This window comes from Tamandua tetradactyla, chromosome 3 (assembly GCF_023851605.1).
Source record: "Tamandua tetradactyla isolate mTamTet1 chromosome 3, mTamTet1.pri, whole genome shotgun sequence".
Lineage (NCBI taxonomy): Eukaryota > Metazoa > Chordata > Mammalia > Pilosa > Myrmecophagidae > Tamandua > Tamandua tetradactyla.
This window is the reverse complement of record NC_135329.1, coordinates 57,962,178-57,987,588: the sequence shown is the minus strand read 5'-3', so window position 1 is coordinate 57,987,588 and position 25,411 is coordinate 57,962,178. Positions and strand designations below refer to the sequence as shown.

The 25,411-nt window shown below is 40.7% G+C and overlaps 1 protein-coding gene across 5 annotated transcripts in view; it reads left to right on the top strand.

Annotated features, from left to right (window-relative positions):
• Positions 1-205: 205 nt before the first annotated feature.
• ATP6V1C2 (ATPase H+ transporting V1 subunit C2) overlaps positions 206-25,411 on the top strand; it is a 62,110-nt gene continuing 36,904 nt past the window's right edge. For all 5 annotated transcript variants that reach the window (XM_077153190.1, XM_077153187.1, XM_077153189.1 and 2 more), the window contains exons 1-3: positions 206-302; positions 1,469-1,623; positions 3,518-3,585. In XM_077153190.1, coding sequence (XP_077009305.1) covers positions 1,495-1,623; positions 3,518-3,585 — 197 coding nt within the window. In that variant the 5' untranslated portion in view covers positions 206-302; positions 1,469-1,494. The remainder of the gene's footprint in view (positions 303-1,468; positions 1,624-3,517; positions 3,586-25,411) is intronic.

Below are 25,411 nucleotides of genomic sequence, written 5' to 3'. Positions count from 1 at the left end.
CCGCTGGGTCCCCTGGCTGGAGGCGGCTCGATACCCGGAGCTGCGCGGCAGCCGCCCGCCCCGGTATGCAAATATCCAGCGGGCGGGGGCCGGCGGGCCGCCTCCCTTGCTGCTTGGGAATAAAATGACGGGGCGGGGCGCGCGGGTGCTGCAGAAGTCACCGCCTCCCGGGAGCCGGCCGTGCGCGCCAGCCGAGCACCCCCAACAGCGCCCCCGCCGCCCGCCGAGGACCCCGCGCGCAGCTGCGCCCAGAGCTGGGCTGAGCCGGGTGCCAGCCTCGGTCCGCGTCCCGGCCGCTCCCGGTAAGTACGCGAGACGGTGGGCGAGGACCCGGGTGCGCGGGGATTCGCATCCTCGTTGAGAGGCGCCTTCCTAGTCCCCCACTCGCCGGCTGGGGACGTGGGACGCCGGCAGCGCGCGCAGAGTCTGAGCCTCGGCCGTGCAACACCTGACCCCAGACAGGTGGCATCTCCCCAGGTTCTGAGAAGGGCCAGCCTGTCCCGGGCAGGCAAGCAACAGTCAAGACCGAAAGGAACTGCCTTTGGTAATGCGCAGAGTTAGGAGGAACTAAGATTTTTATTTTGGATTAGAGATTGGGAGTCAAAAAGAAAAAGTTTCCTTAAAGGGTTTCTTTCTCTTAAGAGGTTATGATCCTATTTTTTATTTTATTTTTTCCCCTCTACCCATCCAGAGACGCGTTCAGGAGGCAGATTCAGTGGCTGAGGGAACAGAGGTGTGTGGGTGGGTGTGTACGCGTTTGAATGAGCAGAACTAATGGACTTCAGAGGCCAGAGGCGCTGGACAGAACCTACTTGCCAGCCCCTGCAAGTTACTCTGGAAGTAGATATACCTGGTCTGGAGGAAAAGAAGACTTTACTAGCTCTCCCCGCCCCTACTTTTCTTTCTTTTTTTTGGCTTGTTAAAAAAAGAAAAAGAGGAAGAAGAAAAAAAGAGCCCTTCCGAAGTTTATAAAATCTAGCACGGACTTCACGTTTGGTCAGCTAAGCTCTGAGTTTGCCTTGGCACGCTATTGTAAAAATACCTCCCTTTATCTCTCTCTGTCCCCCACTGCCATCCACCACCCCAGAAGATGTGATGTGGAAGGAGGCACATATTGCCCCCCCAAATTTCTCGTTCCCCAATTTCTGCTGTCACTTACGGGGTTTTCACTCATCTCCTCCTCCTGAAAACCAGCCAGAACCACCCTGAGGATGGAGGACCTTTGGGAGTCTTATGTCCTTCAGTTCCTGAAGGCCTGAAGGCTTCCTAAATTGAGATAAACCCATTGTAGATACACCCATTGCTTTGGGAAAATAGGGGTTCTTGGAGCCTGAACTGGAAGGCAAAAGAGACAAAAGAATGGGAAAGGTGTCAGATCCTTGAGTGGATTCATTTCTGAGGGAGTGGTGAAAAAGTAGAGAGATTTTCCACCTCTCACGTTTGTGTATGTTTGTGTTGGTTCTGTCAGTAACTGGAGAAAAGAAGACTGGAAGAATGTCGGAGTTTTGGTTAATCTCTGCCCCTGGTGATAAGGAAAATTTGCAAGCTCTGGAGAGGATGAATACAGTAACCTCCAAGTCCAACCTGTCTTATAATACCAAATTTGCTATTCCTGACTTCAAGGTAAAATTCCTGGGGAAGAAGGAGGTGATAGGTGAGGAGGGGGTGGTGTGGAGGGAGTAGAAATTGCTATCCCATGAAGGGTCCTCTGGGAAGGAAAATATGTTAAGCTAAGGCAAGACCACGGGGGATTAGCCTGGGGCTGAGGATGGAGAGGGCATGGGGGAGAGAGTGGGTGGTCTGATGGGATTTCACACCATAGACCCCAATTAATTACGTTCCCTGTGGAAAACTTGGAGCCACTGTAGAAAATGAACAGGAGGAAATGGTCATGGGTGCAGGGTCTAGTGCTTCAAAAAGTGGGAAAGGCGGTTTTCATACTTGCATCCTCATAAGTTGTCCTCGGGTTCTTCCTGTTTTGTCTTCAGCTTCTAAGAACACCAACAATATAGTTTAGATGTGAAAACTTGGAGGACTTCAACCTTGAGGTCCTCTTGACCAGGAGGCCTGGGAGGAAATCCTTCTCTCCAGATCCTTTTGGTTTTGCTGGAAGGAAGGGAGGAGATTAAATAGCTGGGTGGGTGGTACAAAGAGACTTGTGTAATGCAGGAGAATCTGAGGGCTCCAGTAGTGGAGAAAAACGTTAAAGCAAAACACAACTTAAAGAGGAGCAAAATATGTACAGTTAAAAAAAAATTTTTTTTAACCTCAAAAAGAGTGGACTTTTTGCAGTGCAAAAAAGATTGTAGATTTCCCAGGGGAAGTAGCACCTAAATGATTCTTTGGACAGCACCATTGTGAGGTTGTCTGTGGGGTGCTGGAGAGATGGAACTAGTGGCCTACAGGCTTCTTTTCTAGCAATTTGCACTATCATCCCAGCCTCTTTAAAACTTCAGTTTGCACCTTTGTCAGAAGAGCTGTATCATCAGCTTCTTTTGTGGCTGGTGGTGCTAGTAAAAATTGCTAGCATTTGTTAAGCAAGTTCTTTAAATGATTCATCGTGAATCTTCATAGCTCCCACTTTATAGCTCAGGATTCAGGCTGAGAGAGGTTCAGGATTGCTACGGGGTAGAGCTGGTAAGTGGCAGCACTGGGCTTTGAACCCAGGTCTTGGTGACTTTCAAGCCTGCCACTGTTTGTCTAGTGAAAGATGATGCCAGGATTAACTCAGCATCCCATTCGTCATTTATCATGTGGGAAGCACTGCGCTATACCCCATGGGATCCAAAGATGAAAAAGACACAATCCCTGCCAAAAGTGACTGAAAATCCAGTTGGGTTGTTTGAAAAGAAGCAACTTCATTTACTGCAGACATCCAGCCCTGTTGATTTCCCAGTTGTTTTTTAATGTCTTGTTGATGGTTGGTCACACGAGAAGCTCTTTCCTTCTGATTCGGTGACTAAACATTTGAATTCGATTTTGACATTGTAGTAGTTTCCACATTAAGACCTAGACCATTCTAATGAATCTGAAAAGAACCTCCATGAACGATGAAGAGGCAGCAAATGCTGTCGTCCCCCATTCAGCAAGATCATTGTCAATAACAGTGAAGACCAGAGGGAAGGGATTGGTTGGAGTATCTTAGAGAAAGAAGGCTTTTAGAGACGATAACTTCTGAAACTTGCTTTCTGGGATATCTCCCAGGTTAAGGAGATTAGGTAACATGGATAGCAGAGCACCATTCAAAAGAGGAAAATGAGCTGAGGCCAGATCATGACACAATAGCCTCTCCCCCATATGGCAGTGTATCCTGTGTGTGTCTGGGGAGGAACCCACCCAGAATCCATTGGTTTATGTTAAGAGTTTTACCCGGCTTCCTGTTTGGCCATGGGGGAAGCACAACCAGCCCAAGCTGGAGGCTGCAGAATTTCCCGCACCCTTGTTGAAATGGCAGCCATGCTTCTCTGCTTCTCTGCCCTGAGTGTGTGTCCCTCTAACTGCACTGTAATCTTTCTAGGTGGGAACCTTGGATTCCCTCGTTGGTCTCTCTGATGAGTTGGGGAAACTTGATACCTTTGCTGAAAGGTAAAATATTTCTTATTTACTACACACAAATGAGACTTGACATTGTGATCAGAGGACACGGTGTTCTTGCTTTGGCTGAACCCAGGTGTGTCTAAACCCAGTCCTAGAAGTCAGCTGAAAACACAGCTTAGGCTCTCAGTCAGCTGCTCAAAGAGGTCCAGGGATACCATGTCGAAAGCGGCGTGCTTGGAAGTTTTGTTTGCTGGAGGCAGCATTTTTTTAAGGTGGCTGCCTTCAAAATGAAGAAGACAATGGAATAAGTGCTGTAATTTTTAGAAAAATTGATCAATGTCTTTTCCCAACCCACCCCCCTCTCAAGGCTTTTGAAGTATTTTTTTTCTTTTAATAATATATGCACATAGTAAAAACTTCAAACTACAAAAGGAAAGGTATACAGTGAAAATTGTTTTCCTCTCACCTGTCTTCCTCCTTCGACATTTCTAGTCCTCCATTTCCCTTTTTTTGAGGCAAAATAATTATCATAATAATAATTATGATAGACATTTAGTTGCTTCAGTCTTTTCTGGGCTATAAGCAGTGCTGTCATGACTTTTTCATACTTCTTTATGAACCTGGCGGAGAGGGATAAATACAAGTGAAATTGCAGGGTCCAAGAGTTACATACATTTAACATTTTACAAATTTGTCCAAATCACCTTCAAAGAAGTTGTTCCCATTTACATTCCCAGTGAAAGTGGGCAAGGATATTTTAAGAATCTGCAAATCATACTAAATTAAAAAAAAATGACTGCAAATATGATACATAGATCATTGGAAAACATTTGGATAACATAGAAAAACATGAAAAAGAAACTACAAATCATCCATACTTGCGCCACTCAGAGAGCATCGCTGTTATGATTTTGTTATTTCTGCATCATTTTCTACATGTAAACATTATTTATGTGTACATATATTAATAAAAATAAGATCACATTATACATATTATTTTGGAGCTTACTTTCCCTTCATATCTTGAACTTTTCATTTTGCCAGTAACTATTCCAGTGTAACATGGATTTGCCATAATTTATCTATTAGGTAGTTTATTTTTTAAACATTTTATTTGGAAATGCTTTCAAACTTATAGGACAGTTACAAAAATAATACAAATCCTATAGAGAGAAGTCTGCATACTCTCTAATCCCTCAGATACCCAGATCCACCAATTTTTACATTTTGCCTCATTTGCTGAATCATTTTCTCCCACTCTCTAGCAGTCCATTTTCTTAACACTTGGGTGTAGGCTGTATGCATCATGCTCCTTGAACACTTTTTACTGCCCTGCATGTATTCTTCAATATTTTCTTTGTAGTTGCTGTGGGGCTCAAATTTAACATCCTAAGTCTATAACAGTCTCCTTTGCTTTGGTACCAAGTTAACCCCAATAGTATACACAAGCTGTCATCCTGTACCCCTCTGACTCCCCACCTTTGTGTAGTTCTTGTCACGGATGAAATATTTATACATTACGAGTTCCAAAGCACTAATTTCTCATTACATTTTTTGCATTTGCCTGTTAGATCCTGTAGGAAGTAAAGAGTGGAGTTATAAATGAAGTGTACAACACTATTGGCATTTATATTTTCTGTGTTTTCACTCTCACCGGAAATCTCTCTTCATGTGGTTTCAGTCTATTGTGGTGACAAATTCCCTTAGCTTTTGTTTATCTGGGAATATCTTTAATCTCTTCTTCATTTTTTTTTTCTCCCTCAGTTTTGAAAGGCAGTTGTGCTGGATATAAAGTTCTTGGTTGGCAGGTTTTGGCTTTCAGCACTTTAAATAGTCATCCCACTGCCTTCTTGCTTTCACAGCGGCTTAATCGTATTGGTGCTCCCTTGTACATGGCATGTTGCTTCTATTTTGTGGCTTTCATCTTTTATCTTTGACATTTGATAGTTTAACTATAATATGCCACAGTGTGGTTGTATTTGGGTTTATCGGTTTGTAATTTGTTGAGCATCTTGAATATAAACTCATGTCTTTCATTCAATTTAGGAAGTTTCCAGTCAATTCTTTGAATATTTTCTAGGCTCTTTTATTGTTTCTTCTCCTCCTGGACTCCTACAACACTGGTATTGGTATCAATATTAGTTTGTTTGATGGTGTCCCGCAGGTACCCCAGGCTGTGTTCACTTTTCTGCTCTTCAGACTGCATAATTTCAATTGTCTTTTCTTGAAGTTCACTGATCCATTCTTCTGCCAGCTCCAGTCTGCTGTTGAACTCCTCAAGGGAACCTCTAATTTCTGTTACTACGGCCTTCAGCTCTGTGGTTCCTTTTCATATGTCTCTCTTTATTGGTATTCTCTTCGTACTCATATAACATTTTTCTGATTTCTGTTAGTTCTTTGTCCATGTTTTCATTTAGTTCTTTGAGCATATTTAGGACCATTTTAAAAAAAGTCTTTGTCTGGTATGTACCAGGTCTGGTCTTCCTCACTGATAGTTTCTAATGCTTTAATCTCCTTTGCCCGAGCCATTGCTTCCCATTTCTTCATGGTTTTTTTTTTTAATTTTAATGCAATTTGATTGATATATATTATATATTCACAAACTATGTAATCATCCTAAGTGTATAATCAGTGGTTCACATTATCATCATTAGCTGTGCATTTATTATCACAATCAACTTTGTGTGTGTGTGTGTGAGAGAAATAACATATATACAAAAAAGCAATACATTTCAAAGCACACTGCAACAAGTAGCTGTAGAACAGATTCAGAGTTTGGTATGGATTACAATTTCACAATTTTAGGTTTTTACTACTAGCTGCTCCAAGATACGGGAAACTAAAAGAAATAGCAATATAATGATTCAGCAATCATACTCCTCTGTTAAACCCTACCCTCCCTGTATAATTCCACCATCATCTGTGATCTTTCTCCCACTCTTTAAGGGTGTTTGGGCTATGCCCATTCTACTTTTTCGTGTTGGAAGGGGCTGTCAATTATATGGGATTGGAGGTGGAACTAGTTGATGTTCTGGAGAGGCTGGGCCCTCTGCATTTCAGGACTTATTTGACCTAAGAATACATCTGCAGGTTATAGGTTTCTGAAAACTAACCCTAGTGCATGAAATCTGTAGAATCTCGTTCTACAGATTGGCAGGATTGGTTTTGGTTGGGGTCATTTCTTCATTTGTTTTACAATCTTTTGTTGAAACCTGGACATTTTAATAATCTAATGGTTTTTTCCACTGGAATTTAGACTCTGAGGCATTGCTTCCTTAAGCTTATATCCAGCTAATGTCATGACAGAGCTTTCCTTGAATGTCAGGAGCTAATAAAAAAAGAAAAAAGAAGGAGAGACAGAAAACACCCTTACAGTCTTTGCAGATTGACTTGTGTAGGTGCTGTCCTTCCAGGATTTATCCATACAGGACTTTAGAGAATAGCTCCAGGCACAAGCATGGAGACCTCTCTGATCCTTTCAGGCCATGTGACCTGTCTTGAGCATGTGCATTTGGCTCTAGAAATTCCTGCTTATATGCAGAAAGGAGTGTCCCCTCTTCCCTAGAGAAAAATTTTCTCACCATCCCAGGCACTGCACTCTGTGTCCTACAGGCAGCACTCTCTTGTCTCAAGCAGCCACTTGACTTCTCTCCTATGGCATTCTGTAGGAGAGCTCTGTGAACCACCTTCTTTCTGCACACAGAGCAAGTTCTGGGACGTGAATCTCTCAGGCCACCGCCAGACAATTGGGCCAGATACATATGCTCCCAGTACATGCACAAGGGTTACTCTGCTCCCTCTGGTACCAGGACCAGGGAGTTGCACAGGGGAAGCTTGGGGGCAGGCCATTCAGGATGCCATGAGATCCTACTGCTGCTAGGTAGACTTTTTCTTTGTTCAGCATTCATCTTGTAGCTGCAATCTTTTAACTGTTTCTGGAGCTTTGAGAAAGATGTTTCTGCCAGTTCTTGATGGTTGTACAAAGCTTCTGTGAGTAGATGGACCACTGCAGTGTCTAAGTTGCATAGCCTTTAAAGAACCCTCATTCTACACTTATGAATAGTTAAAAAAAAATCTTTTTTATTGTGACATATAACATATATACAAACAAATAATAAATTTCCAAGTACATTTTAACAAGTGGTTATAGAAAAGATTTTAAAGTTTGGTATGAGTCTTCCATGATTTTTCTTCTAGCTTCTCCAAGACACTGGAGACCAAGAGAAATATCAGTATATTGATTCAGCAGTCATACTCATTTGTTAAATCAGATCTTCTCTGATGCACTAGGTAGTTTTAAAATAATAATTCCTTGTTTTGGTATAGATGAAAATCTGTTGGTTAGCAAGTGTTTTCACTAGATTAAAGAATAAGTGGAGATGTGGTAGATAAGGAAACCTCTAGAGAGCTATCAGGACTTACCTGCATTACCAGGACCCAGACTTTGGACTGCTTGTTAGCACTGCCTCCTTAGAGGGTTTCAGATGTTGAGAGTCTGTGAGTACTTGGTTTTTTCACTTTTCAGTAGAATGTTTATTTGGCTGCTACTGTCCTGTGTAATGCATTTTGGTGGAAAAATGCAGAGTTAGTAAGAGTTCTAATCTGCAGCTTGGTGCTATGGGCTGCATGGAAGCTGGCTTCCCTGTGTTCTGGTTGCTTTTTCCATACCGATTTGTAAGAATAATCATAATTCTTGGTTACTGGTGTTTTGCTGCACATGGGATGCTGGGCTAACTTGTAAAGGCAGCCTCAGTCATCATGTAGTTTGCAGCTCACAGCCTTTGAGAAAGAAAACTAACCTTTTGTTTTCTGATCTATAAAATGGGATAATACTGACCACGTCTCTGCTTCCTGGGAAGAATTAAGGGGAGTAAAATAATGCTAAACCAAGCATCCCAGGATATGTCCTATGAAAAGCTAACGTCCAAGTTGAAAAGTGTCAGCACCTCTAGGGTGCGGTTAGGGGCAGACTCGATGCCTTTGAGTGTCCACTCCTTTCGTAAGCTGCTCTGTGCCATGGAGGTGAGTCCTACAGGCCCTGACTAAGTACCTGCTGCCCTGAGCTGGCCATTTCAGGAACCCTGACAAACCACAGCATGAGGCTGTTCTGTCCAGTGCAGTTATGATGGTTTAAGAAGTGTGGATTGTTTCGATGCCTGCTGCAGAAATGGCAGCAATTTAGCATTTTATCTGTCCAGAGCTGTTTTTGCTATCAGTGGTTGTCTGCTCTTTAACCTCTTCTGTTTAACCCCCTTTTATTCACCAAAGCCCTCTCTAGTTCTAAAATTCTGTGTTCTTGGATTATTATTGTTTCTGCTTCGGTTTCTTTTTTTGTTTGCTTTTTGGCTTTTTCAATAAACATTAGTGTTTTTTTCCTACACTTATTTGTCACCCAGGTTGCTTGTGATGATGGCGCTGAAGGATGTTTAAGAGATAATATGAAAATGTGGGAGCAAGCAAGTTATGACTATAATTGTGAAACAGATAGGATCTATATGAATTAAAATGTTTTTAAAAGAAACAACAGGAGATGGAGTGTGGTAAGAATGAAAATCGCTGTGTATTGCTTTATTTTTCCTTGTAGATATATGTGTTCAAAGGCCTTCCTATCAGGGGAAAAACAAAAATGGGGTGTCCTGAGGACTCCAAAATTCTTATTTCTAACATTTCTCTATTCCAAGGGTCAATAAGTCTGTCTTGAGAGTTAATACTGGAGTTTAGGGTAAAATAATGAGACATACAAAGAAGACATGGAGACCAGCTTCAGTTCTTTGAAATGTCCTACCTGATTCTTTGAAAAGGACTACAGTGTTATGAGATAAATAAATGCTAGCTGGGTATGTAACCCAGGCAGCATAAACCTGTCAGCACTGCTTCTGGCCCAGAGAACAGAGACAGGACAAGAGTTTTCAAGGTGTATTGTTTCCATATCCTTTTATTATTTATTTACTTGGGGCACTAGAGTGTTTTTCCACGTAGTTGGAAGGCAGCTTTTGCTTACCGGAGCTTTCCCTTTATTTTTGATTTATTTCCCCATGCTGCTGTTAGCTTACTGTTTATTTACACTGTAATTTACAAATATCTTTTAAAAAGTCACACACACACACCCCCTTTTATGTTCATGTTTGAGTCCTTCCCAATATCTTAGCTTGTTTGGCTGCACTGATCGAAATACTACGTTTCACAGGCACTCGGCATTCAGATATGGCATGTGGTGACCGTCACCTGCCCCTGAGTGCTTTACCTGTTTTGTGGGATGGCTGGCGACCTTTTCATTACGCGTGTGGCTCCTGACGTTGGCTGCCGGTTGGCTGACCAAAGGTCGCATGTCTTAGTGTGGGTGACTGTTTAGTGATGAAAGTGAGTTCGTTCTTCTCGGCTCTCTAAAGGGAAGCAAAATGTCATTTAAAAAAATCATCAAAAAAAAAAAATTATCCAAGCATCTCCGTTAGTGCAATAATATCAGATTAAGATGATTTGTATGGCATTTCTTTGAGTCATTGAACAAATATCCGTTGACTGTCTCTTAAGTCTCTGTAATGTTCTGGGTTCCTCAAAACTGCCTGGCAGCCCTACTGTGTGTGTCTTTGGCAGCCCGCTGCTCTCTCACTTCCGGCAATGACTATTTCAAACCTTCTCCACTCTCCGTTCAGTTCCCTCAGACTCTTCCCCAACCTTCTCCCTGCTCTCAACCCCCACACCTTCAGCTCTACCTATTTGCCCCCTCCTTGCATGGAAACTGCTTCTCCATAGCACTTAGCACAGGTGACTTTTATATTTTGTTTGATCGTCTGTCTCCCCAGCTAGACTGTAAACTCCACAAGGCCAGGCTTTGCTCACGATTAGATCCCCAGCACAGGCCCTCAATGATGGATAGAATGAAAGAATACTGGAATATTAGTGCTGGACAGGCCTTGACAGAGCTAATCCAGTCCCTTCAATGGTCCAAATGAGGGAGCAGTTGGAGCCGCTCTGATCTCTCAGAACAGAGGTCAGCTCCTGGAAAGAGCTGGTGGGCAAAGGAGAAGGGGGACGACGGTTGGCCAACTGAGTCACTCACATTAATCACAGGCCCTCTCCTGGAGGTAATTATTATTAGAGTTTTATATTTTTCCTTCCATGGTCAAAATAAAACAAACACGTTCATAATCCAGTCCAAATATTTATAAATCTTAAAGACCTTTTGAGATCCCTACTAAATGGAAGGAAGTCTTCTCAGATATATTTCAAGTATCTAGTGCAAAGCCTGGAACATGGTTGGTGCAAATATCCTATTGATAATTGGCTTTCATTTGCACTGGAATTAGGAAAGATTACTATCCTTTTAATTTTTAGTGCTTCTATGAGCATAGCTTATCTCTCCATTGATTTAATTCTTTTCCTCTGCTCCTCTAGAAGTGCTTTAATAACGTTTTATTCAATAAGTTCCTGCATAATATTTTTTTTTTACATGGACAGGCACCGGAAAACAAACCCAGGTCTCTAGCATGGCAGGCGAAAACTCTGCCTGCTAAGCTGCTGTGGCCCACCCTCCTGCACAATATCTTAATAATTTTTTCCTATTTCCTTTGTTATTTTGCTGCTGTTATAAACATGATATTTTCTTTGTTTCATTTTCTAAATGCTGTAGTTTGCAAATAGGAAGTGTACTCATTTTCGCATATTAATTTTGTGATCTACCTATTGGATTTCCTTATTGCTTTTAATGGTTTTTCAGTTGATTTTCTTAGCTTTTATAGGCATGTAATCATATTATTGCAAGTAATAATTTCACCCCCTCTCTTATTTCTCTCTGCATAGGCTGATATCAAATGCCATTTTGTTTGTTTGTTTATTTTGGAATATATTATCATGCTAAGAAACTGTCTTTTTCTGTTTTACTAGGAGTTTTATCTGGAATGAGTATTAATTTTTTTTCAGGTCGTATGTTGTGTTTTTTTCCCTTTGACCTTAATAAGGTGCATTTGTTAATAGACATAATGCTGAACTATCCTTGCATTCAGTCGAAACCCTATTTATAATGTTGAAGTTTCTTTGCTGATATTTAAGATTATGTATCAGTATTTATAAGTAAGCAAATAATACTAACATAACTAAATACATAACCCACATAATGGTAGTTAATGATTATTGAGTGCTTCCTCTGTGGCAGGCCCAGAGACACAAGGATTGATGAAGCTAAGATTAGAGATCAGGGAGCCTGGCTCCTGAATCCTCATTCTCAACCACAATATTGAGCTTGGTCTATGGATTTTGGTTTTTGTGCTAACAGTTTTATGGGAGGATGATAATGACTCTGTAGAAGTTACAAGCAAGTGTTCCTTCTTTCCCCATCCTCTGCACTGTCCTATATGGTTTCCTGCCAGGCTATTAACTGCTTGAAATGTGGCTAGTCTGAATTGAGATGGAGAGTGTAAGATACACACTGGATTTTGAAAACTTAGTTCAAAAAAAAAAAAGAGCATGAACTATCTCAGTAATAAATGATTTATGTTGGCTATGTGTAGGAATGATTACATTTGGGATATATTTGATTAAGTAAATTGTTATGAATATTAATTTCATTATTTCTTTTAAAAAAATTGTCTATCAGAGAATTTAAACTTTCTTATATGGCTCACATTATCTTTCTAATGGACAGTCCTGGGCTAGAGGTCCAGACAGTGCTTTTCGAACTTGAACGTGCAAATGAAACATTTTGAAAGGCAGATTCTGGCTCCTGGGTCTGGGCTGGAGACTGAGATACTACATTTCTTACAAGTTCCCTGGTGGGGTTGACGTTGCTGGTTTGCAGACCCCACTTGGCTGAGCACTTGAAACCAACTTGGAGTGTGCTTCAGAATCACCTGGAGAGTTTGTGAAAACACAGATGACTGGGCTCTGCATCCAGAAGTTCTGTCTAAGTCAAAGGTGGGGCCTGAGAATCTGCACTTCTAATAAGCTCCTAGGAAATGTAAAGGTAGTGCATTGATCTGTTCCTAGGGTTTAAAATCTGTCATTGCGAACCTCTGGGCCCATTTTTAGTAGTTCTTTGATAACATTCACAAAATTTTCAGTGTTACCCGTCCTTGGGCTGTCTTGTGGAAGGAAGGATATTAATTTTGGTATTATATTTTCCTATGAAACAGACCATTGTATGAGCTTTTCCAAGTTAGTTGCATAGAGTCTATCAACATGTGTTCTTATAAGTTTTATCACTGGATCTGCTTATTTCTTTATGTATTTGCATTTTCTTTGATTAGGCTACCTAGGGGCTTATCTATCTCTGTTTAAAGAGAAGCAACTTTTGTCTTCATTTATCAATTTTATCATTTTTCTGATTTCTAATTCCTTAATTTCTAAATTTATCCTAATTTCCTTTCTCCTGCTTTACTTGGGTTGATTTTGTTGCTCTCTTTTATAAAATGTACTGAGTTCCATGCTCACTTCAGTTATTTTTTTTTGTTCCATTTCTTAATGCTTAAGGCAATGCATTTTTCCTCTATTACATAACTTACGTTTTTATATATTTTGTATTTCCATTATTTGTCCTAGATTCCTGCAGCTTTTTAAAAAAATTTTTTTGATTGTATAGCATAACATATAAACAAAGCAAAGAAAGAAAAAAGCAATAGTTTTCAGAGCACTCTTCAACAAGTAGTTATAGGACAGATCCCAGAGTTTGCCATGGGCTACCATATGAGCGTCTCAGATTTTCCTTCTAGCTGCTCCAGAATATAGGAGGCTAAAAGGCTTATATATTTTTCTATCATCACAATTGACTTTTTTCCCTTCATTTTTTTGGTGAAAAATAACATATATATAAAAAAGCAATAAATTTCAATGCACAGCACCACAATTAGTTGCAGAACATGTTTCAGTGTTTGACATGGGTTACAATTCTGCAATTTTAGGTTTTTACTTCTAGCTGTTCTAAGATACTGGAGGCTAAAAGAGATATCAATTTATGATTCAGTATTCATATTCATTTGTTAAATCCTTTCTTTACTGTATAACTCCACCATCATCTTTGATCTTTCCATCCCTCTCATTAGGGGTATGTAGGCTATGGCCATTCAAAATTTTTGATATTGGAAGGGTCTGTCACTAATATGGGGTAGAGAGATGGAACTATCTGATGTTCTGGAGAGGCTGGGCTGAATTTCAGGACTTACCTGGGCCAGGGACCCATCTGGAGGTTTTAAGTTTTAGGAAAGTTACTCTAGCCTGCAGTTTTTTAAAAACCCTTTTTTTAGGTTGAGGGGTTTTTAAAATTTGTTTTTCATTTCTAATTCTGTTGCCTTGTTATTAGGAAATGAAGTAGGTTCATTTCTACCTTTGAGGTTTTCTTTGTTGTTGTTGCTGTTTTTTTCCACAGTGTTCTGTGGATACCTATGATGGGTGTACTTGCATTCATTGTATAGTGTTTTCATTGTATGGAGCTGGTATATGCTTATTGGAGAGACATTGTTAATGATTTTCATACTTGCCATATCCATATTTTTATACTTTATGCACTTGTTACTCTTATTGGATGCGTGAAGATCTATGGCAGTTATAACTTAATTAAGGATTGTCCTCCGCATTCTCCAGGTCCCTCTATTTTTATCATATTCTGCCTTGAGTTCCATTTCATCTGCTGTTTATGTCGCATCCCTATCTTAGGAACTGCCATTTATTGATCATTCATGGTGTGCCAGGCTGTCTATTTGGTGCTTTACATTTCCCCCTGGAATCTTTACCATGGCCCCATGAGGTTGGTTAATATCCACGTTTTATAGTAGAGGATATTGAGCCCCAACAAGTTGAGCTACTTGTGCCTTCGCCTTCCTCTGACTGTCCTCTGTTAGAGTCTCTTAGGCAGGTGGCCATTAGCATCTCTTTTTCCTTTTTCTGTCAGTTCAGGTCCTGCGGACAGCCTGCGTTTGGGGGAGCCGTGAGACTACACCCGGGGTCTGACAGGGCTCTCCCTGGCTCCCAGCAGCTCTCACCAAACCAGGAGACTCACCAGCTGGGAAGCAAGGAATGTTGGCTGGCTACTTTTTGTACAGTATGCATGGAGTTGGGCCCAGCCTGAGGCAAAGTTGTGAAATCCACAAAATTCTTTGGAGGTTGAACTTAGTATAAGGCAATTCGACCTGGGACCTTGCTTAAGGCTTTCTGGGACCCACAGCTCCATTATTTCCCAAATCTCTGCCTCCCCGCTTTTGCTTAGCCCTGCACTGGCTCTGTTTATACCATAAATAAATGGCAATCATTTAGACTTTCCTTGTTTTCATGAGCTGAAGAGGTGATCTTAAATGTTCCTAATTGTTAGATTTTTTTTTTTTTTGGCATTGGTTTCATGTCCTAAGTTAATATCATTCTTAACAAACAGCTAATATTTATATGCTCTCCTTCCTCATAAGGTCTTTCCCATCTCTCAACAAAAGGCTCTTTGGATCCAAGCCCTTGGGTTTGGGTCCCACCTTCCTGTCTGACCTCTCCATGCTGAAAACCAGTAAGAGCTGAAATGCTATGGGCCCCACCTCCAAAACCTGCCCCCCATCCAGCCACTCGCAGCACAGCCAGTGCTACCACCTCATCCAAACCACCTTAATTTCTTTCCTATATTATTGCAACATATTCCTAACTACTCCAGTCTCCAAAGAGCAACCAGAAGTATCTTTTTAAAAACATGGCCTCAGCCAACTCTTGCTTGAAATCCTTTTGTGTCTTTCCAGTGCCATCATACATACTCTTTTTCCTTTTTATTGTGGTAACATAAATGTCCCATTGTAACCACTTTCAAGCATGCTGTTTGCCATTAATTAGGTTCACAATGTTGTGTTACCATCACTGCCATCCATTACCAAAACTTTTCCATCACCCCAAACAAAAATTCGACAGCCTTTATACATTAACTCCCCATTTCCTATCCACCCTCTACCCCTAATAAACTACCTTTTCTGTCTCTGAATTTTCATATTCTAGTTATTTTATGTAAATGGAATCATACGATATCCTTTTGTGCCTGGCTTATTTCATGCAAGGTGAGACTTTAAGGCTTATCCATGTTTTAGCATGTGTCAGGACTTCATTCTTTTTTTATGACTGAATAATATTCCATTGTGATGTATAGACCCCACATTTTGTTTATTCCAGTTTTCTGATGATGGGCACTTGGGTTGCTTCCACCTTTGGGCAATTATGAATAGTGCTGATATGAGATACCTGTTTGAGGCCCTGCTTTCATTTCCTTTGGGTATAAACCTGCAAGTGGAGATGCTGGGTCACATGGTAGTGCTATATTCACCTTTCTGAGGAATCCCCAAATGGAATTTCACAGTGGCTGTGCTATTTTGCAGTGCCTCCAGTAATGTATAAAGGTTCTACAATTTCTCTGCATCCCCCTCCTATACCTTTTTTTTTTTTTTGCATGGACACGTACTGGAAATTGAACCCTGGTGTCCAGCATGACAGGCAAGAACTTTGCATGCTGAGCCACTGTGACACATGTCCCCCTCCTGTACTTTTAATTTGGGGGTTACTACTAAAAGCTTTTCTGGTGGGTGTGAAGAGGCATCTCCCAAGATCATACATACTCTCTACCCTGGCTCCAGATCCCTACAAGGTGAGGCCCCAGGCTTTGTCCTTCGTGGCCTACTGACCTCTAGCCACACTGACTCTGTTCTGCTTTTGTCTTTGTACAACACGTTCCCTTAGCTTGGAATGCCTCCCTGTTCCCTAATGCCATCCTTGCATGGCTGGTTCCTTCTTGTCCTTTGGATCTCAGGTTAAATGTCACCCCCTCCGAGAAGTCTTTGTTGAGGTTTGTTAATGCTGCCTGAAAAGCAGTATATCAGAAATGGGTTGGCTTTTTTGTTTTTGTTTTTATTTTTCGCATGGGCAGGCTTCAGGAGTCCAACCCGGGTCTCCGTCATGGCAGGCGAGAATTCTGCCACTGAGCCACCATTGCACTGCCCCTGGGTTGGCTTTTATAAAGGTAATTTATTAAGTTATAAGTTTACAGTTCTAAGGCCATAAAAACATCCAAACTAAGACATCCAGGTGAAGATACCCTGACTCAAGAAAGGCCCATCTTGGGTGGGCCACGGTGGTTCAGCAGGTAGAGTATATGCCTGCCATGCTGGAGACCTGGGTTCGATTCCTGGTGCCTGTCCATGCAAAATTAAAAAAAAACAAAAAACAGAAAGGCTGATCTGGGAAGGCACATGGCCATTGCCTGCTGATTCTTTGGTTTCTGGCTTCAAACAGCTTCGCTGGGGGAAGTGTTTTCTTTCTGCATCTCCAAAGGTCCCTGTGTCAGCTCTCTAGCAACTGTTCTCCAAGTTTCCTCCAATATGTTTCCCCCTTTAAAGGACTCCAGTAAGCTAATAGGCTGAGTCACAGCTCCCTCTAATCTAAAGGTCGCACCCACAATTGGGTGCATCACATCTTCATGGAAGCAATCCAATCAAAAGTTTCCATGCTAGACAGTAGTAGGCCTGTCCCCCACAAGATTGGATTAGGAAAAATAACATGGCTTTTCTGAGTTACATAAGAATTTCAAACCGGCACACCCTTCTCCAAAGTAAAAGCCACCCTATTCCTTCTAGATCACCTTATTTTAAATCTCTGCCTTCCACATGCCACTATTTAATGCTTTGGTGGCTTTTTGTCCATCTCTCCCTGCAGTATATAAGCTCCTTATCTCTAGTTCCTAGAAAAGTCCTCACTCATAGTGGTTGTTGAGTGAATATTTGTCCATCATTTCACAGTAGGGAACTTCTAATTTCAGCACCCATAAACTCTCCTGGGGAATACCTTTTAAATGTAGGTCCTTGAGCACTACCTGCAGGGATTCTGATTTCATAGGTCTAGGGTTGGATCTAGGAATATGCATTTTTAATTAGGCCTCCAAGTGATTCTCAGGTAGGAAGTTTTCAGCTTTTGAGAAACGTTGCTGTAGTTCAGTAAGCACCTTTCACAACCATTATCCCTTTAAAGCCTAAAGTACTGCAAAGAAATCGATCCCAAGACCAGGAATTCTAAGTGGGTATTTACAAGTTTTTGATTAAGAATTAAAACATAACACATTATGTATTATGAATGCATGTGCATAATACATTCAAAAGCATCAAAAATATTTCCTGGGATTAATTTCTAGTGTTTCTTTATGCAAGCACAAGAACATACCAGTATATATTTTTATTTCTGTCCCTTTTAAACAAAAGTAGCATTCCTCATATGCTGTTTGGCAGCTTGCCTTTTTTCACTTATATCATGGTACTTCAAAGATAAGATTCTTGCATAAAGAGTGTTTAAGTCCAGGGTTCAGGGGGAAAACTGCTATTGCATACTATGAGCTATGTTCAGAAGGGAACCATCAGCACTACCACGGCAATAGCAGAGGTAAATAATACGGTAGGGACAAGAGTTAAGAGGAGGTTTAGATCTCCTATTTGGCGAGTGTGTGTTTATTGGTTTTCTTAAAAAAAAGCAAAACAAAACAATATATCATGGGAGATTTCTCTCATCAGTAAGTAGAGAATTTTCCCCTCTCCCTTGCTTTTTAATTACCTAACATTCCACCATGTGGAGAGAGGACCCCATGGATGGGATATAAGATGTTGCAGTGCTGTAATACATAATTTTACACATACATCATTATTTTGTACCTTTAGGTGTGGAGGTGTTTCTGCAGGAAAAAACTCTCAGAAGCAAATTGCTGGGACCAAGAGTCAAATGCCTTTGTAGCTTTGATAGATGTTGTCAAATTTCTTTCTCTGGGAGTAAACTATTTTCCGTTTGCACCAGCAAAGAAGAGTACTTGCATCCATTTAACCATTCTAATAGTGTGTTGTCAACTTTTTTTTAACCTGTTGGGTAAGAAATGTTACCTAAGTGTGGTTTTAATGACTTTGTTGAGACATAAATGGCATACAATAAATGGCAAAATTTAAAAATGGGCAATTTGATGAGTGTTGATATATATATCAAAGTAATGAACATATTCATCCCCCCCAAAAGTTTCTTGTGCCCTTTTGTAGTCCATTCTTCCCTGTACTCCGCCTCACAACACTGATCTGCTTTCCGTCACTATAGAATTATTTTTATTTTTTGAACTATTTACTTAAATAGAATAATAAAGTACCCTTTTTTATCTGACTTTTTTTCATTCAGCATCATTATTTTGAGATGCATCCGTATGTGTATTGACTATTAAGTCAATTTTTATTTCTGAGTGGTGTTACATTTTATGGATATACCACAATGTGTTGGGGAGATTTGGATGGTTTCCAGGTCTTGGCGATTACAAATAACAGCTATGTTAAACATTCACGTACCAGTCTTGGTATTTCTCTCGGGTAAATACTTACCCACTATGTACCTAGATGTAGGTACATGCATTCCCATGGCTCCTCAATCCTTGGGACTCCTTGTCCAGTGGAAGTGGACATAGCTTGTAGCAGGACCAGGTCAGGGTGCTCCAGGGTGTGACGCCGCAGGGCAGGGAGCTGCTAGGGGGTGAACTTGTTACTGCCGGTGCATTGAGTACTTAGTATTTTCTTGACTACACAAGGTTCCTTGTTTAGGATCTGAGGTGGGGAAGTGAAGAGACAGTCTCTGTGATGGACAATAAGCATTGAAGCAGTAACAGTGGGGTGCCCTGGGAGCTGGGGAAGCATCTGACCCAATGTCCTGCTTCACGTCGTAAAGGCATTCGTTTAAGCAGCCGGTATTTGCTGAGCATCTGCGTGTTTTCCAGGAGCCGTTGTATTTTTGCACAAGCCAGTGATAATCATACCCAGGAAAGGAAAACAAGCCTTTTGACACAGTGGAGGGGTGTTGCAAACTTAAGCTCCATTTGGACAGCAGTTATTGTCTGTTTCGTTCACCACTGAATCCCCATAGCATCTTCTGGCACATTCTTGGCACTCAGTAAATTTTCGTTGAGTGCGGTAGAGACCATGGCCTGGGGTGGAATGTTGTCTAACACTCTATTGTATTTGCTAGGAGTGGTTTGCTTAAAGAAGGGGGTACTTGGACTGAGCTTTAAAGGGTGGGTAGCCTCCAGGTGGCTCATGGGTATTCCAGTTTGCTTAAGAAGGTATGCACAAGCTCATGGTACATCTGAGCACATATTTTGGAGCAGAATACCTGGGCTTAAATCCTCACTCTTAGCAGAAAAAAAAAAGAAGAAGAAGAAGAAGAAGAAGGCAGGCACAGGAAGAGGATGGGTGGGGGAGCAGAGGAAGGCAATCCTGGAGAGGCAGGGGTGTCCCTTGTCAATTCTGCCAAGGAGTTTGAGCATCAATATGTGAAACCACTGAAATGGTTTAACCAATACAATAACATGATAAAATATGTTTTTGGAGAGATTCTTCTGGTTGCCACAGGAGGCAGGAGCCAGACTGGGAGAGGCAGGGAAAACAGGGAGGTGGCTGCTGAGAAAGATACCCAGAGAAAGACAATGGTGGCTTATCTAGGACAGTGACCCCAGGCATATTTTTGGTAGGTATAAACTACAGTGGTGACTAAAAGGAAGGGGGGGGGAACAGAGTCAAGGTAGTTTTAGAGAAGGTGATGGCACCCAGCATAAGGGCTGCTTATTATTTTACTGTTGGGGCCAAACCAGACCCTAGTATTCCCCTCCAGGCTGGGGTCTCACCACCAAAGCCAAGGGAAGGGCCAAGACACTTAACAAAACTTCAGATATAATTCACATACTGTAATATTCACCCCTATAATGTGTACAAGTCATTGATCTCCAGTGTGTTTAGAAAGTTGTGCAACCATCACTGCCATCTAATTCTAGAACATGTTCGTCATCCCAAAAGGAAACACTGTACCCATTAGCAGTCACGCCCACTCCCTAATGCCCCTCAGCTCTGGCAACCATCAGTCCAATGGGTTTGCCTATTCTGGACACGTCCCGCAAATAGAAGGTCAGGGCTCTTTTTTTTCCTTAATGTTTTTATTGAGAAATCTCCAAACAAAATTCAGCCCAACCGTATTATACAATCAGTAGCTCACATAGTTGTGTATTCTTCACCATGATCATTTTTAGAGCATTTGTATCATTCTAGAAAAAGAAATAAAAACTCTTGGCAGTTTGTATAATTTTTTATTATAATTGTTTATATAATGCAGCTATAAACAGTGGTGTGCAAATATTCATTTGTGTCCCCGCCTTCAATTCCTCTGAATATATACCTAGTAATGGGATTGCTGGATCATATGACAATTCTATACTTAGCTTCCTGAGGACCTGCAAAACTGCCTTCCAGAGGGCTTATACATTTTACATTCCCACCGACAGTGGATGAATATGCCTCTTTTTCTACATCCTCTCCAGCACTTGTCATTTTCTGTTTTTTTTTTTTTTGGCCATTCTAGTAGGTGTCAGATGATATCTCATTGTAGTTTTGATTTGCATTTCCCTAATAGCCAGTGAAGAGCATCTTTTCATGTGTCTTTTAGCCATTTGTATTTTGCCTTCTCTCAGCCACTGATACTTTATTAGTTTACACTTCCTTTCCCCCTAATGGTCAAGATAGAATTGTTGATCTCATGGTGCCAGAGCTGGACTCATCCCTGGGAGTCCTCTCCCACATCACCATGGTGACTTTCACCCCTGGATGTCATGTCCCACATCGTGGGGAGAGCAATGATTTCACTTACAGAGTTGGTTTTGCCCATTTTTTAATTGGGTTGTTTGTGTTTTTGTTGTTGAGTTGAAGAATCTCTTCATATATTCTGAATACAAAACCCTTATCTGATACGTGGTTTCAAAATATTATCTCTTATTGCCTAGGCTGCCTTATTACTTTCCTGACAAAGTTCTTTGATGCACAGAAGTATTTAATTTTGAGGAGATCCCATTTATCTATTTCTTATTTCAGTTATTATGATTTGGGTATAAGGTTTAGGAAACCACCTCCTATTACAAGATTTTAAAGATACTTCCCTACATTTTCTTCTAACAGTTTTATGGTCTTAGCTCTAATGTTTAGATCTTTTATCCATTTTGAGTTATATTTTATATAGGGTGTGAGACATGGATCCTCCTTGAGGATCCAGTTCTCTGAACACCATTTATTGAAGAAAGCCAGGGCTTTTTAAGAATAAACAAGATCTAAGAAATGATCATGGTGATGAATACGTAACTATGTGATGATATTGTGAGCCACTGATTGTATACCATGTATGGAATGCTTGCATGTTAAGAATGCTTGTGTTTGTATGCTGTTTATCAATAAAACTATTTTTTAAAATATTTTAAAAAATAGTAGATTGTGTACATTGTACTTCTTAAATACTTAATACTTCCATAAAAAAAAATACTAGTGATCAATGAAAAGGGGGTGGTAATGGGCATAGAAAAAAAAATTTAACAAAGGTTTAAAATATATTGGGTAGATGGAAATACTAGTTGTCAATGAGAGGGAGGGGTAAGGGGTATGGCATGTATGAGTTTTATCTTTTTTTTTTTTAATTTCTTTTGGTGATGCAAATGTTCTAAAAAAATGATCAAGATGATGAATATACAACTGATGATATTGTGAGCCATTGCTTGTACACCATGTACAATGTATGTTAACAATGTTTGTGTTGTATGTTGTTTATGGATAAAAAAAAATTAAAAAAAGGAAAGGAAAGAAGTACATTCTCTGCAGATTCGCCATGAAGGGTGGCTTGATGGGTCACTCGAAGTTGAGTCTGTGTGTGAAACTCCGTAGGTGTAGATGGAGAAGCGCCTTCATTGCAACACTGTGACTTTGGGGAAGCCCCAGCCCCCTCTGCAGTGTTGAAAAAAATCTTTGCCTATGTTTAAAAAAGTCCCCTAGGGGAGACAAACAAGGAATTTGGAAGAGGAGGAGTTTTACAAAAAACATGTAATTAAAGTCCAACTTATTACTACCCTAACCAACATAGTGGAATGAGGCAGAGATTGGAGCTTAGCCCTGCCTCCAAGGAGCTGTGGGACTTCGGGCAACTCTGGGTGATTTGGGGGGATCCCACTGTCACCCCTGGGCTCCAACTTCTTGATCTCTAAAGACTAATGTCCTTTCTACTGTGACACTATGCAGTTAATCAATCTGTAGGATTACACCTCCTAGGTATGACTCTGAAGTAATATTAGGATTTTGATTTTTATGTTTCATTTTTTTCATGATGATGAAACACTTACTTTATCCTATCATAGTAAGTTCCCCAAATGAATGTCTTTGCATAAAGCTTTGTCTGTATTTTTTATCATCTCCTAAAGTTGGATGCCCAGAAGTGGAATTACTGGTACAAGGGATATAGACGTACATAAAGCTGTTTGTACATATTGCAACAATATGTGCAACCTGATTGGAAAACAATTTTTTGTTTTCCAATCAGGTTGCAAGGAAGTGCCATTTCCTGATTCCCTTGTCAATCAAGTGCCTTTAAAAATATTTGTTAATTTACTTAGCAAAATGAAAATGATGTGGTTGTTTTCCTGTGTACTTATTGATTACCATTGAGATTAAGTGCATTTTCAAGTGCATCTCAGCCCTCTGTAGCACTATTTTCCTGATTTGCCTGTCCCTGTCCTTTGCCTGGGGCAGGTTGCCGGGTGCAAATTCCATCTGTGGGATGGGTTCTTGCAGGTGGGCACTCTGGTGGGCTTCTTGGGTGACGTTTTTTTCCCCTTTTTTAAAAGAGATGCAACTTTATTGAGATATAGTCACACAGCATAGAAACCATCAAAGAGAATCAATGGCTCACAGTATCATCACACGGTTGGGCATACACCACCATGATCAATGTTAGCACATTTTCACTACTCCAGAAAAGAAATAAAAATAAAAAAGAAAATTCAAATCCTCCCATACTCGTTATTGCCCCCTATTTTGACCCATAGTATTGGTGTAGTACACTTGTTACTATTGATGAAAGGATATTAAGTTATTACTGCTGACTATAATTATTGTGTGTGTTTTTTTAATTAACATACCTTAGTTTTTAGAGCAGTGTCAGGTTGTACCCAAAAGTTGCGTGGAAAGTACAGAGTGTCTATATATCCGCTCTCTCCCAACCCCTCACGTCGTTTCCCTTATTATTAACATCTTGCAGTCCTGTCGTACATTTGTTCCAATTCATGAGCCAGTATTGATACATTATTATTAACTAAAGTCCATAGTTTACATTGGGTTTTCTCTTTGGGTTGTCTATTTCTCTGGGCTTTGACAAATATATAATTTGTGCATCCACCATTACAGTTTCATACTGCTCTAAAAATGCTCTAAAAAACACGTTACCTGTTCATCACCCACCTCACCCACCCCTGCTGAACCTGTGGCAACCACTTAACTTTTCACTGAAGAGTTTTGCCATTTCCAGAATGTCGTGTAGTTGAAAATCAGTCTGTTGCTTTTTCTTTTTTTTTTTCAGTCTGGCTGTTGTGGACATTTATGTTTCCTCCATGTCTTCTTATGACTTGATAGCTCATTTCTTTTTTTTTTTTTTTTTGCATGGGCAGGCACCAGGAATTGAACCCAGGTCTCCCGCATGGCAGACGAGAAGTCTGCCTGCTGAGCCACCATGGTCCGCCCAGCTCATTTCTTTTTATTGCTGAATAATACTCCATTGTATGGATATACCACTGTTTGTTTATCCATTTTTCTATTGAAAGACATCTTGGTTGCTTCCAGTTTGGGGCAACTTTTAGTAAAACTGCTATAAACATTTGTGTGCAGGTTTTTGTATGGACATAAGTTTTCAAATCTTTTGAGTAAATATCTGGGAGAGTGACTGCTGGATCACATGGTAAGCCTATGTAGTTAGACTATGTAAGAAGCTGTCACACCATCTTCCAAAGTGGCAGTGCCATTTTGCTCTTCCACCAGCAACAAATGTGAATTCCTGTTGCTCCATGCCCTTGTCAGCATTTAATGCTGTCAGTGAAGCTATTCTAACAGATGTGTGGTGGTATCTCAAGTTTTAATTTGCAGTTCCCTAATGACATACGCTGTTGACCATTTTTTCATGTTTTTAGCTGTCATTTGTATACCTTCTTTAGTGAGGTGCCTGATCAGATCTTGTGCCCATTAGGCAATTTGGTGGTTCGTTTTCTTATTGTTGAGTTTTAACAGTTCTTTACATATGCTGTATACAAGTCCTTTATAAAATGCGTTTTACGAATATTTTCTCCCTGTCCCTGTCTGTGGCTTGATTCTCTTAACCATGTCTTTTGCAAAGCATAAATGTTTAATTATAATGAAATCAGACAATTTTTTTTTCTTGCATGGATTGTGCTTTTGGAGTTGTATCTAAAAAGTCACCTCCAAACTCACGGTCACCTAGCTTTTCTTCTATGTTATCTTCCAGGGCTATGATTCCTTTTGAGTTTGGTGGGCTGACTTTTTAGCAAACTCTATAGAACTTAGATAAATGTGTGTCGTTCCTTTCCAGCATAGATGCTTAGGACACTGCCCACTTATTCCACAGCAGTTCAGCGCCACTTCTCTGGGAGCTGAGCTCAGAACCAGGAGCTTCCTTGTCCTTTCCTACAGAAGGGCAGACACTTTCACTGCAGGTCGATGGGCTTTTTGAAGAGAATCAAAAGTTGCCCTGCTGTACAGGCCACAAAATGGGTGAATCAAGCTGTATGGTATCAACGTGGCCAAAGAGAATTCTGTTTTGAGTGGCAGGGGTAATGTTGCTGAATGGCTCCACGGAGGGGAATCTCAAAATATTTGAACCCAGGGCAGCTGCTTTTGACTAAGATAGGTTCCTTATTTAGCCTTCCAGTTTCCAAGAAGCCTGGTTGAAATCCAGAAGCCCACCAGGATGCTGACCCACCCAGAAGTGTCATTGAATCTTTGTTTGTTTTGTTTTAAATCCCTTAATTGCTTGCGAAGTCACATTTTCCTGATGA